General features: G+C 44.6%; 1 protein-coding gene across 5 annotated transcripts in view; it reads left to right on the forward strand.

The window, feature by feature from the left end:
• LOC109865423 (vesicle transport through interaction with t-SNAREs homolog 1A) overlaps window positions 1–12,520 on the forward strand; it is a 166,746-nt gene extending 154,226 nt beyond the window's left edge. For 3 of the 5 annotated variants that reach the window (XM_031799544.1, XM_031799545.1, XM_031799548.1), the window contains one exon: window positions 12,196–12,520. In XM_031799544.1, the coding sequence (XP_031655404.1) occupies window positions 12,196–12,289 (94 nt within the window). In that variant the 3' untranslated portion in view covers window positions 12,290–12,520. The remainder of the gene's footprint in view (window positions 1–12,195) is intronic. The other 2 variants (XM_031799547.1, XM_031799549.1) reach the window with 1 other exon arrangement.
• The last annotated feature ends 1,530 nt before the right edge of the window (window positions 12,521–14,050 follow it).

Genomic DNA, 14,050 nt, shown 5'->3' on the forward strand with positions numbered 1-14,050 from the left:
CACTCCTTGAACTCCCCCAGCTCCGGGGCATCGAAGGAAAGCAGCATCCCCACATCCTCCTCTAATGCCCCCTCCGCAGCATTAACATTCAGTGCAGAGAACACATAATCCAGACCCTCGTTCCACCGATCAGATTTGGAAGTGTCAGTCACATACTGTCGATTGAAGTACTGGCAAGGAATTGCAGACCTCAGCTACGACCTTCCTATGTAGGCGAGATGATCGGATCCCCGCTCTTTCTCCCAGCTCTTCTAATGATCTGCTCCTGCTCCGCACCAGATGACCCAGCTTGATACACGCCACACCTAACAGGCATGAAACTAGGCTGGCTGAACACATAACACGGACTGGATCCCTGGTGGTGTTGCCAGCCTTACGGGACATGACAAAACTCTCCAAACCTGCATAACAGACTCATAAAATGGGGTCAGGCCAGACAAATCATCCCCCCCCTCTAGCTTTAAGAGGAAAATATGCTTGTCTAAGCCCAAACAGCCCACTCTCCTCATCAATGTGTTGGCTGTGTCAACACAGCTAGAACCGTCACTGTACAACAGTGAACAGTGGGCTGCTTGAAGCCGGAAAGCCTTGATCCTGGAATAAATGTCCACCAGGCCTTGCCCACCCTCGTGCAGTGGCAGGTACAGGGCTTTAATCCAGTGTTGTCCAGACCAGAAGAAATTGACCAGGGTCCTCAGAAGCTCATGTATCAGACCCCCCCCCCCCCCCCGGTGGCTGTAAAATCCTTCCCCAACAGCTGGGGTTGCACCCATTTCCACATTGACAATCTGGCACACACCCTCCCACTTTCTCCATGACACCCTCCCACTTTCTCCATGACACCCTCCCACTTTCTCCACTACACCCTCCCACTTTCTCCACTACACCCTCCCACTTTCTCCACGACCACCCTCCCACTTTCTCCACAACACCCTCCCACTTTCTCCACTTCACCCTCCCACTTTTTCCAAGACACCCTCCCAGTTTCTTTTTCTGAGAGACATCAGAGCATAGAAAAACCCCCAAAGTCATCTCATCTCTGCCCAACTGAATCCTCCCTGGTAACCGTGGAGTGCACTCTTTTTCCAGTTGACTCTAGATGAGGAGGCCCCCTCATACACCTTTAAGTGTTTAAGAGAACCTTAACATCCTCACCCCCTGTAATAAAACAGTCACGTCATCTGCATACGCAGACAATGCTATCGTGGGACCCTCATCCAAGACAACAAAACAAACATCTCCAAACCCAAAGGCTTTCATTGTTTTGAGCAAGTACTGGTGGTCTACACGGTCAAAAGCCTTCTCCTGATCCAAAGAAGGTAAACCCACATTCATCTCAAACGGTTTGCAAATGTCTAAAATCATGTCTTATTAGAAAGAAGTCAACAATAGAGCACTCAGGTGCACAATAAGACTGGTCCTCTGGACCAACAGCCCCAGATAATCTTTTCAACCTGTTTGAGAGAAATGTTGATACAATTTTATATCCTGCACACAGCAATACAACAGGTTATGTAAATACCCATTTTTTTTGTCAACAATGAAAGTACAGCATGGTGACAGGATACGGGAAGAGAACCCTCATGAAAAGATTCAGAACACCACTTCATAACCCCCCCCAAAGTGCTTATAAACTCAGCAAAAAAAGAAACGTCCTCTCACTGTCAACTGTGTTAATTTTCAGCAAACTTAACATGTGTAAATATTTGTATGAACATAACAAGATTCAACAACAAGTTCCACAGTCATGTGACTAACAGAAATGGAATAATGTGTCCCTGAACAAATGGGGGGTCAAAATCAAAAGTAACAGTCAGTATCTGGTGTGGCCACAAGCTGCATTAAGTACTGCAGTGCATCACCTCCTCATGGACCTGCACCAGATTTGCCAGTTCTTGCTGTGAGATGTTACCCCACTCTTCCACCAATGCACCTGCAAGTTCCCAGACATTTCTGGGGGGAATGAACCTTGCCCTCACCCTCTGATCCAACAGGTTCCAGACGTGCTTAATGGGATTGAGATTTGGGCTCTTCGCTGGCCATGGCAGAACACTGACATTCCTGTCTTGCAGGAAATCGTGCACAGAATGAGCAGTATGACTGGTGGCATTGTCATGCTGGATGGTCATGTCAGGATGAGCCTGCAGGAAGGGTACCACATGAGGGAGGAGGATGTCTTCCCTGTAACGCACAGTGTTGAGATTGCCTGTAATGACAACAAGCTCAGTCCGATGATGCTGTGACACACCGCCCCAGATCATAACGGACCCCTCCACCTCAAAATCGATCCGCTACCCGTCCCATCTCCCTGTAGCGCTGTTTTAGGCGTCTCACAGTGCGGACATTGCAATTTATTTCCCTGGCCATATCTGCAGTGCTTATGCCTCCTTGTAGCATGCCTAAGGCATGTTCACGCAGATGAGCAGGGACACTGGGCATTTTCTTTTGGTGTTTTTCAGAGTCAGTAGAAAGGCCTCTTTAGTGTCCTAAGTTTTCATAACTGTGACCTTAATTGCCTACCGTCTGTAAGCTGTTAGTGTCTTAACGACCGAAAAGAGAAAGAGAGAGAATGGGGGAAAGAGGGAGAGAGAGAAATAGAGAAATGGGGAAAAAGAGAGGGAGAGAGAGAAATGGGGAAAAAGAGAGGGAGAGAGAGAAATGGGGAAAAAGAGAGGGAGAGAGAGAATGGGGAAAGAGGGAGAGAGAGAAATGGGGAAAGAGGGAGAGAGAGAAATGGGGAAAAGAGGAGGGAGAGAGAATGGGGAAAGAGGGAGAGAGAGAGAAATGGGGAAAGAGGGGAGAGAGAGAAATGGGGAAAAGAGAGAGAGAATGAGGAAAAAGAGAGAGAGAATGAGGAAATAGAGATAGAATGAGGAAAGAAAGAGAGAGAATGGGAAATGATGAGAGAGGGAGAGAGAATGGGGAAAAAAAGAGAGAGAATGGGGAAAGAGGGAGAGAAATGGGGAAAAGAGAGAGGGAGAGAGAAAATGGGGAAAGCGCGAGAGAGAGAATGGGGAAAGAGAGGGAGAGAATGGGGAAAGAGTGAGAGACAATTAGGAAAGAGAGAGAGAATGGGGGAAATAGTGAGAGACAATGGGGAGAGAGGGAATGGAGAAAAAGAGAGAGAGAATGGGGGGAAAAGAGAGCGAGAATGGGGGGAAAAAGAGAGAGAATGGGGAAAGAGGGAGAGAAATGGGGAAAAGAGAGAGGGAGAGAGAGAAAATGGGGAAAGCGCGAGAGAGAGAAATGGGGAAAAAGAGAGGGAGAGAGAAAATGGGGAAGAGGGAGAGAGAGAAATGGGGAAAGAGGAGAGAGAGAAATGGGGAAAAGAGAGAGAGAATGAGGAAAAAGAGAGAGAGAATGAGGAAATAGAGAGAATGAGGAAAGAAAGAGAGAGAATGGGAAATGAGAGAGAGGGAGAGAGAATGGGGGAAAAAGAGCGGGAGAGAGAGAAAATGGGGAAAGCGCGAGAGAGAGAATGGGGAAAGAGAGGGAGAGAATGGGGAAAGAGTGAGAGACAATTAGGAAAGAGAGAGAGTTGGGGGAAAATAGTGAGAGACAATGGGGAGAGAGGGAATGGAGAAAAGAGAGAGAGAATGGGGGGAAAAGAGAGCGAGAATGGGGTTAAATGAGAGAGAGAGAATGGGGGAAAAAGAGAGAGAGAATGGGGAAAGAGGGAGAGAAATGGGGAAAAGAGAGAGGGAGAGAGAGAAAATGGGGAAAGCGCGAGAGAGAGAATGGGGAAAGAGAGGGAGAGAATGGGGAAAGAGTGAGAGACAATGGGAGAGAGGGGAATGGAGAAAAAGAGAGAGAGAATGGGGGGAAAAGAGAGCGAGAATGGGGTTAAATGAGAGAGCGAGAATAGGGGAGAAAGAGAATGGGGAAAAAGAGAGAATTGGGAAAGAGAGAGAGAGAGAGAATGGGGAAAATGAAGAGACAGAATGGGGAAGGAGAGAGGGAGAGAATGGGGAAAACAAAGAGAGACAGAATGGGTGTATGTGGTCACTGCACGACAGGGGAGGTAGAGACAGAGATGCACTTTCTCCTTTACTGTGATAAATATTCCTCGCAAAGAGATTTCATTATTCACAGAAATAACTACATTTATTCCAAATTTGAACTTATTAAACCCACAGAAAAACTAAAAATCCTCATGGGCGAAGGAGCAATGGCTCCTCTCGCAGCCAAATATGTATTTGTCTGCCATAGCCTGAGGGACACTGAATAATAACATCTGCATAGTAAATAGTAACTTTATTATTATTATTATTGTTATTACTATTATTATTGTTGTTTATCATTCCAAATAGTGGTATGGGTGGTACTGGTAATGATAGCAGTTTAATGATGGTGGTGGTAGTAGTAATGATGATGGTAGTTGTAGTACTGATGTAATGGTGAAGATGACCGTTATTAGTTATAAGTTAGTTATAGTTTCATTTTCTATATTTAGATTTATATTTATTACATTTCTACTTTTGACTGTTACCATTTTATTGTTATTATTTTGTATTTAATTTTGTATTATTTACTACCATTTTATGTTATTATTTGTTATTGTTTATAATTTTGTTACAATGTATATTGTATCATTGTTGCTTTGGCAATATTGACACAATGTTTTTCATGCCAATAAAGCAGCTTGAATTTGAGAGAATGGGGGAAAAGAAGAGAGAGAATGGGGGAAAGAGAGAGAGAATGGGGGAAAGAGAGAGAGAATGGGGGAAAAGAAGAGAGAGAATGGGGGAAAGAGAGAGAGAATGGGGGAAAGAGAGAGAGAATGGGGGAAAAGAAGAGAGAGAATGGGGGAAAAGAAGAGAGAATGGGGGAAAGAGAGAGAGAATGGGGGAAAGAGAGAGAGAATGGGGGAAAGAGAGAGAGAATGGGGGAAAAGAAGAGAGAGAATGGGGAAAAGAAGAGAGAGAATGGGGAAAAGAAGAGAGAGAATGGGGGAAAGAGAGAGAGAATGGGGAAGAGAGAGAGAATGGGGGAAAAGAAGAGAGAGCCGAGAATGTGGAAAAAGAAGAGAGTGAATGGGGAAAGAGAGAGAGAATGGGGGAAAGAGAGAGAGAATGGGGGAAAAGAAGAGAGAGAATGGGGAAAGAGAGAGAGAATGGGGGAAAGAGAGAGAGAATGGGGAAAAGAAGAGAGAGAATGGGGGAAAGAGAGAGAGAATGGGGAAAAGAAGAGAGAGAATGGGGGAAAGAGAGAGAGAATGGGGGAAGAGAGAGAGAATGGGGGAAAGAAGAGAGAGAATGGGGGAAAAGAAGAGAGAGAATGGGGAAAGAGAGAGAGAATGGGGGAAAGAGAGAGAGAATGGGGGAAAGAGAGAGAGAATGGGGGAAAACAAGAGAGAGAATGGGGGAAAGAGAGAGAGAATGGGGGAAAGAGAGAGAGAATGGGGGAAAGAAGAGAGAGAGCGAGAATGTGGAAAAAGAAGAGAGAGAATGGGGGAAAGAGAGAGAGAATGGGGGAAAGAGAGAGAGAATGGGGGAAAGAGAGAGAGAATGGGGGGAAAGAGAGAGAGAATGGGGGAAAGAGAGAGAGAATGGGGAAAGAGAGAGAGAATGGGGGAAAAGAAGAGAGAGAATGGGGAAAAGAAGAGAGAGAATGGGGAAAAGAAGAGAGAGAATGGGGGAAAGAGAGAGAGAATGGGGAAAGAGAGAGAGAATGGGGGAAAAGAAGAGAGAGCGAGAATGTGGAAAAAGAAGAGAGTGAATGGGGGAAAGAGAGAGAGAATGGGGGAAAGAGAGAGAGAATGGGGGAAAAGAAGAGAGAGAATGGGGAAAAGAGAGAGAGAATGGGGGGAAGAGAGAGAGAATGGGGAAAAGAAGAGAGAGAATGGGGGAAAGAGAGAGAGAATGGGGAAAAGAAGAGAGAGAATGGGGGAAAGAGAGAGAGAATGGGGAAAGAGAGAGAGAATGGGGGAAAAGAAGAGAGAGAATGGGGGAAAAGAAGAGAGAGAATGGGGGAAAGAGAGAGAGAATGGGGGAAAGAGAGAGAGAATGGGGGAAAGAGAGAGAGAATGGGGGAAAAGAAGAGAGAGAATGGGGGAAAGAGAGAGAGAATGGGGGAAAGAGAGAGAGAATGGGGGAAAAGAAGAGAGAGCGAGAATGTGGGAAAAGAAGAGAGTGAATGGGGGAAAGAGAGAGAATGGGGGAAAGAGAGAGAGAATGGGGGAAAAGAAGAGAGAGAATGGGGGAAAGAGAGAGAGAATGGGGGAAAGAGAGAGAGAATGGGGGAAAAGAAGAGAGAGAATGGGGGAAAGAGAGAGAGAATGGGGGAAAGAGAGAGAGAATGGGGGAAAAGAAGAGAGAGCGAGAATGTGGAAAAAGAAGAGAGTGAATGGGGGAAAGAGAGAGAGAATGGGGGAAAGAGAGAGAGAATGGGGGAAAAGAAGAGAGAGCGAGAATGTGGAAAAAGAAGAGAGTGAATGTGGGAAAGAGAGAGAGAATGGGGGGAAAGAGAGAGAGAATGGGGAAAAGAGGAGAGAGAGAATGGGGGAAAAGAGAGAATATGGGAAAGGAGAGAGCGAGAGCGAGAGAGAGAAGGGGGAAAAGAGAGGGAGAGAATGGGGGAAATTAAATAAAAGAATGGGAGAGGGAGAGGGCAAATGGGGAAAGAGAAGGAGAATGGGGGAAGAGAGAGAGAGAGAATGGGGGAAATGAAAGAAAGAAGGGGGAAACAGAGAGAGAATGGGGAAAATTAAAGAAAGAAGGGGAAACAGAGAGAGAGAATGGGGGAAATGAAAGAGCGAATGGGGAAAGGGAGAGTGGGGAAAGAAGGCGAGAATGGGGAAAAAGACAGAGAATGGGGGAAAAAGAGAAGGCGAGAGGGAGCGAATGGGAGAAAAGAAAGAGACAATGGAGAGAGAGAGTGAGTGAATGGGGAGAGAGTGAGAGGATGGGGAAAAATGGAGAGAGGGAATGGGGAAAAGGGAGAGAGAGTGGGGGAAATAGAGAGTGTGAGAATGGGGAAAGAGAGTGGAGAAAATAGGGAAAGAGCAGAGAGCGAGAGAATGGGGGAAAAGAGAGAGAGAATGGGGGGAGAGAGAGAATTGGGAGAGAGGGAGAGAATGGGGGGGGGGGGATGAGAGAGTGGGGAAAAAGAGGGAAAGAGCAGAGCGAGATGGTGGGATCACATAAGGGCCTCATGAGAAGGTATGCCAGAGGTAAGGTTTATCTCAAGCCTTGAGTTGTGTGTAACACACACACCCCTCCCCTCCCATTATTTTCCCCTCTGTCAAGTGTCAAACACAGAGGATGGATCCGGTTTGATAAGTTCTGTTCTGTCTGGAGATGTGATGTGTCAGACCTAGATCTGCCATACAGTAGAAGAAACCATGTTTTTCACACTGAAACTCTCTGGTCCAAGGTATGTTTGGAGATTTTTACGGCGGCATTATGTGACTTCATTTGAATAAATAAGGCTTGTAATCGTATATGGCTGGTAGATGTGATGTCCATCTCTTTGTGGCATATATCATATTTGCAGTGTGGATGATATCTATGATCGAAAATGATCATTGCAAATTAGGTCCAGTGGATTATGGAGAAGGGGACTGTTATCAACAGTATCGCAGAATAATGTGGGTTTTGTCTACATAGTGACCAATTTTAATGAACACATTATACATATGTGTGGTCTTTCTTTATGAATAACTCACATGTGTTACGTACATTGCCGTTCAAAAGTTTGGGGTCACTTAGAAATGTCCTTGTTTTTGAAAGAAATGCAAATTTTTGGTCCATTTAAAATAACATCAAATTGATCAGAAATACAGTGTAGACCTTGTTAATGTTGTAAATAACTTTTGTAGCTGGAAACAGCTACTCCGGTATCCTGGCCTTCTAGGCAGAGCTCCTCTGTCCAGTGTCTGTGTTATTTTGCCCATCTTCATCTTCTCTTTTTATTGGCCAGTCTGAGATATGGCTTTTTCTTTGCAACTCGGAGTCGCCTCTTCACTGTTGACGTTGAGACTGGTGTTTTGCGGGAACTATTTAATAAATCTGCCAGTTGAGGACTTGTGAGGCGTCTGTTTCTCAAACTAGACACGCTAATGTACTTGTCCTCTTGTGCACTGGGGCCTCACACTAGTCTTTCTATTCTGGTTAGAGCCAGTTTCCACTGTTCTGTGATGGGAGTAGTACACAGCATTGTACGATATCTTCTGTTTCTTGGCAATTTCTCGGTATGGAATAGCCTTCATTTCTCAGAACAAGAATAGACTGATGAGTTTCAGAAGAAAGTTATTTGTTTCTGGCCATTTTGAGCCTGTAATCGAACCCACGACTGATGCTCCAGATACTCAACTAGTCTAAAGAAGGCCAGTTTTATTGCTTCTTTAATCAGAACAACAGTTTTCAGCTGTGCTAACATAATTGCATAAGGGTTTTCTAATGATGAATTAGCCTTTTAAAATGATAAACTTGGATTAGCTAACACAACGTGCCATTGGAACACAGGAGTGATGGTTGCTGATAATGGGCCTCTGTACGCCTATGTAGATGTTCCATAAAAAATCTGCTGTTTCCAGCTACAATAGTCATTTACAACATTAACTCTACACTGTATTTCTGATCAATTTGATGTTATTTTAATGGACAAAAAAACGTGCTTTTCTTTAAAATACAAGGACATTTCTAAGTCGCCCCAAACTCTTGAACAGTAGTTTACATGTAGATTTCTGAGGTCATGCCATTAGGCACTATTGGATATACATGTGAATGCTTGGTTATTTTACAGAGACACCGCCTCTAGCTAGCCAAACCAACTGTGAATGTTCCTCCTCTCACACCTCTACCTTCTCTCTCTGTCGTGGGGATTCTGGGGGTTAATTACAGAGTCTGTCAGGGGGCTGGGCTTACACTCTTAAAGTGTCACAGACACTGTTTCTTAAATGGATTTAAACATGGCTCAAGTCAATTATGATTCCATTCTAATCCCTCGCTCCTCTCCTCCACTCTGGGCTCTCCTCTTCTCCTCCCTGTCTGGCAGCCTGGGCGTGGGGGGGTGGAGGGGGTTGCCTGGGGGCCTGAGGGCCTGAGGACCTTCTCCTCCATCCTCGGAGAGTGTTGTCAGAGGAGAGAGCCCTAACCGACGGTATATTCATCTACATTACTGTAGGCAGGAGAGGGCCCCCTGTCTCATGCATTTTACTCATTCATTCAAATGACTTGGTACGCATCAAACAGACCAGCCCGTGGTCCTCTCCTCCTCTCCAATCCGCTTTCCATTTAGATTCCCCCAGGCCCGATGTTGTTAAGGAGACATGTTCCCTATCCAGTACACTAGACACCCCTAGTTAAGGATTTCAATACAGGAATAACGCCAATATGAAGTATCAAATATGAAGAGAAAAAGGACTTCAGACCGTTCCTTCGGCTAGGCGTTCCGGTCCTGACCAGTGACACTGTATTTTCTGTTACTGCGAGATCGTCCTGTCTGAGGATCCCACTTCTGTCACCAAATGGATGGCTTTTTTAAGAGTAATATTTGTTTCATTGACAGTGTAGTGTACAACCCTTAACCTTGTTCTAGTGCTGAGCGATCAACTGAAATTGAGCGACATTGGTTAAATTATTTGAACTCCATTTTGTTCTGTTTTTTTTCTGAGAGCTCGATGCTCGGTTTCTCTAGAGATCAATCAGATCAAGCCCGAACTGTGCGAGGTAGTAGGGAGTTTTAGATGTCCAACGCGCCAACATTTGACAGTTTAGCGCCGAAAACCTGGTAATTAACTACAATGACCATAATCCATTGCACACCCGCCTACTTGTCCGTTCTATGTGGAGCAGAGACAGGGAAACGGAGAGAAGAGAGAGCGCATGATGGAGAGGGATAGAGAGCACTTTGTGAGGTATTGCTACCTGAAAAGACATGGTCTTAGTGATTTTAAAAGTATTCCTTATTGACTTTGAAGAACTACCAATTCTGATGATGACTTGGAATTAAGTAATAAAATTGTGAAATAAAACAAATGTCATGTACACAACAACTGAAATCATTTGAAAGTAATGTGAATAAGTGCTGGTTAATAGGTGACGAGCAGTCATGGCCAGTCACTACCATCATGGGACTTTTATTCTGTGTTACAGCATTCAACCCCCATAATGCATTTCATGTCAAATAAATAAATCATCGAAACCAAAATAAAACGGTGGTCATTTTTTTCCATAATCGAACCGAAACAGACTTCAAAACGCACTAATCGCTAAGCACTACCCTGTACGTTACCCAAATGAAGAGTTTAATAATTACTTGTAATTATTAAGTCATTATAAATGCTGATAAAAAATACTTAAAAGCTTTCTTAGTCATTTGTGTTATGCATACCATGTTAATACATGGTTATAAATGCTATAACTCATTTATAACTAATTACATGCATATATATCCTACCAGCACTACTTATAAATACTTTATTTATGCTTATTAAAGTACAACTAATGTTAAATTACTACCACCCTATCCCCTTAACCAAGACAAACTTCCCATCTACCCCTCCTCATTCATCTCAACCCCTCCTCCTGCCTCCACAGCTGTCAGCTGAACTAGTGGCAGGATCCCCAAACACAACACATACAGTAACATGCGAGCATCTCTGTTGGAGCATTTGCGAGTAAATAATCATGGTTAATAATGAATGGCGATTAAAGGGGGGAGCTGTGGCCTTGCTAAACACGCACTGATTAATGTTTCCCGCTTCCCCATTCGGGCTCCAGCACCCTATCAGGAGAGGCCCCTTGCCAGAGCCACGGAGACCAGGCCCATTTATTCAAATCAATCTGTGATAAACACGGTGAATGGAGTGTTAACTGTCATTACGAAGGGATATTCTCACCGTCACATGTGTAACTTACACTCTCATAAACACGACCTGCTGAGCTGTTTCCAAATTGAGGGCTCGGGCCCCTGGAGACCCTCTCCATGTCAGGCTGGGGCCATGGACTGGAGCATTGGACTGGAGCAGGGCTAGTGTAGAACCAGGCTGTAGAAGTTGGCTCTGGGGCTGTAGCAGTAATGGAAGAGGCTGAAACTCAGGCTGGGGTTAGTATCTGACTAAAGATGTTCCAGGACAGAGGCTAGATGTAAGAGCAGGTCTAAGGCTGGAGGTTGGAGTAAACTGCCACTAAACTCCGGCCAGGATAGATGCTGGGGCTGGGGGTCGGGCTGGGTGAGGGGAAGGGGTAGGTAGTAGGGGTTGAGTGAGCAGTCCTGAGTTGCAGCTCCACAGCCCCAGTGATGAATGGCTAAAACATGGGCTATTCATCTCCTGCTTAGAGCACTGGACACTGGCCCCACTCCCCCTCCACATGTCAGCAAATGTGATAATTCTGTCATTTGTCAGGAGTGACGGAGAGTGGGGGAGTGTGTGGAGATGCGCTCTGGAGACTACGTCTGGGACTATGGACATACACACATACATACACACACATATACACACATACATACACACACATATACACACATACATACACACATACATACATACATACATACACACATACACATACACATACACACACACACACACACACACACACACATACATACACATGATTACACACACACACATATGAACACACACACACAAACTAAAACATACATTTGCTCTCCTTGTCCTCCTTTCTCTTTACATTTTGTTGTTGTTGTTCAAAGTCTATTTTTGTCAAGGCGGCTGTGGGAGAATGTGGGAGAATGTGACTGTGCCACAGAGCGAGGTGTTTTATGGCAGATTCCATCCGTAATTCACAGACGTTGTATTGTAATACCTCCAGGAAACCTGAGACACTTTTTCCACTTTAGTATGTAAATCACATTTTAAAATATTTTTTCCCTTTTCTTTCCCTAAAGCCTGTCTGCAGTTTTGTGTGTTTGGGAGTTGCTGGACCAAACGCGCTGTGTGCGCGTGCAAGTTGTGTGTGTCCCTTTTGAATAGCAGTCTTGTCAGTGTGTGTGAACAGGCAATACCCTTTTATGAGGCCCTCATAGTACCCATTAAACATGATAACCTCTGAGTTAAGGGCCGGACATTTTGTTGTTTCAGATGTCTCTGTGATTTCAAACAGACGACTGTGACCCCTGGCTAACCCTGTCTTTGCCTATTTTTTTTCCCTCTCTCTCCTCTCTCTCTCTCTCTCTCTCCTCTCTCCTCTCTTTTTCCTCCCTTCCTCTCTCTCTCTCTCCCTGCAGAATCATCCAGAACAGAGTCCTGGTCTTCATCCTCGGCGCCATCATCCTCATCACCATCATCCTGGCTATCTATTTCAACGTGCGAGGGCACTGATCTCCCTAATTCTCTCTCTCTCACACACACACACACACACACACACCAGGCGTGATTAATAGCGACAAAAGCATTGCTCTGGAGTAATTAGGACAAATGGTTCCAATGAATCACTTTCCAGGCCATGACAGGGGTCTCTCTCTCTCTCGCTCTCTCTCTCCTCTCTTTCTCTCCTCTCTCTTTCTCTCTCTCTCTCTCTCTCTCTCTCTCTCTTTCTCTCTCTCTCTCTCTCTCTCTCTCTCTCTCTCTCTCTCTCTCTCTCTCTCTCTCTCTCTCTCTCTCTCTCTCTCTCTCTCTCCTCTCTCTCTCTCTCTCTCCTCTCTCTCTCTCTCTCTTTCTCTCTCTCTCTCTCCTCTCTCTCTCTCTCTCCTCTCTCTCTCTCTCTCTTTCTCTCGCTCTCTCTCTCGCTCTCTCTCTCTCTTGCTCTCTCTCTCTCTTGCTCTCTCTCTCTCTCGCCCCCACAGTTTTTGTTATTTTGTTTTTGATATTATTCATGGTGTTGTCACCGGACTGTGTTTGATTGGATCCATCTTTCCCCTGGGTAGAGAGAGAGCCTATGGGGAATTCAAAGAGTTTAGATGTAAATCCTGCTAGTGTTGTGTATGCACTACTTCCATGGTCTAACCTAAGGTGTCCGCAGTCCCTTTTCTGTGTGTGTGTGGGGGTGCTTGTCTATCTGTACGCAGGGCTTTCCTCTCCCTCTCTGTCAGACCAACTTTCAATCCATCTAGTGTATTAGGCGCTAGACTCAACTCTGATTAACATGGGGGCTTACTACATGCGTCCACAGTCACACACACACAGCCTCCAGGTACAAAGGACAGTACCTTCAAATAAGAGGTGGTAGTCCGTCACCTCTTTCCACACGGTTGGGCCCAAATATGAGATCTACATTCGTAAATGGAAGACTTATAGAAAACGCATGAAAAGGTTTGCTTCTGTTTTGACTCAAGGAAGGAGACCCTGTTTGATTCGTCTGTCCTCTTCACAACATTCACTCGTATCATTGATATCGGACTGTGTTTGATCTCAACGTTGTCCAGACTCCATGATATTTTGTTCATACACACATGACATTAATATAGAATTGATTGTAGTAGTCCACATACTGCACTAACTGGCAAATCTACATAAATTGTACGCAGAGAAAAAAAAGGCTTTTAGGTTTTTCATATTCCCAGTAATTCTGTTACTATTTATTTATAAACATTGTTTGAGAATTGATGATTTATTTTAGTTGATTATCATTAAGTGTACATTTTATGGTGTCTATTGTAAACGTAACCTGACGCAAACCAATGGTCTTTGGCCAGCGAATCACATTACATGTATAGTTCGTATGTCTCCAGGACCAGTTCATTCATGGATTGCTTTGATTGTGTGTGAATTCAGACTTAAGTCATTTTTAATATGAGTGAAATTGCTCTGTTGTCCTATCTAAATATTGTTCTTATTTCTTCGGTTTTGTCCAGAATTGTAATGATGAAAATGTTTATGTAGAGCCTTTAACCCAAACAGCTTCAAGCTGATATGTTGTTGCATGTTTTTACCAACTCCCAAAACTACGTGTGTTTCAGTCCAGTTTGGAAGGGGAGTGCCATTCTACTGTAGGTGGACAGAGGAAGATTGTTGTGTTTTATGTGCAAAACCCGAGAGGTGCTGCAAAGGGACTGTTTGTGTGTCCTGTCTGTCATTAGGGCAGAATGATGCTCTCATTAGCCCTGTAACACACACATTACTCACACACAAACATACTCTCAT

Source organism: Oncorhynchus kisutch, linkage group LG20 (assembly GCF_002021735.2).
Source record: "Oncorhynchus kisutch isolate 150728-3 linkage group LG20, Okis_V2, whole genome shotgun sequence".
NCBI classification, from domain to species: Eukaryota; Metazoa; Chordata; class Actinopteri; order Salmoniformes; family Salmonidae; genus Oncorhynchus; species Oncorhynchus kisutch.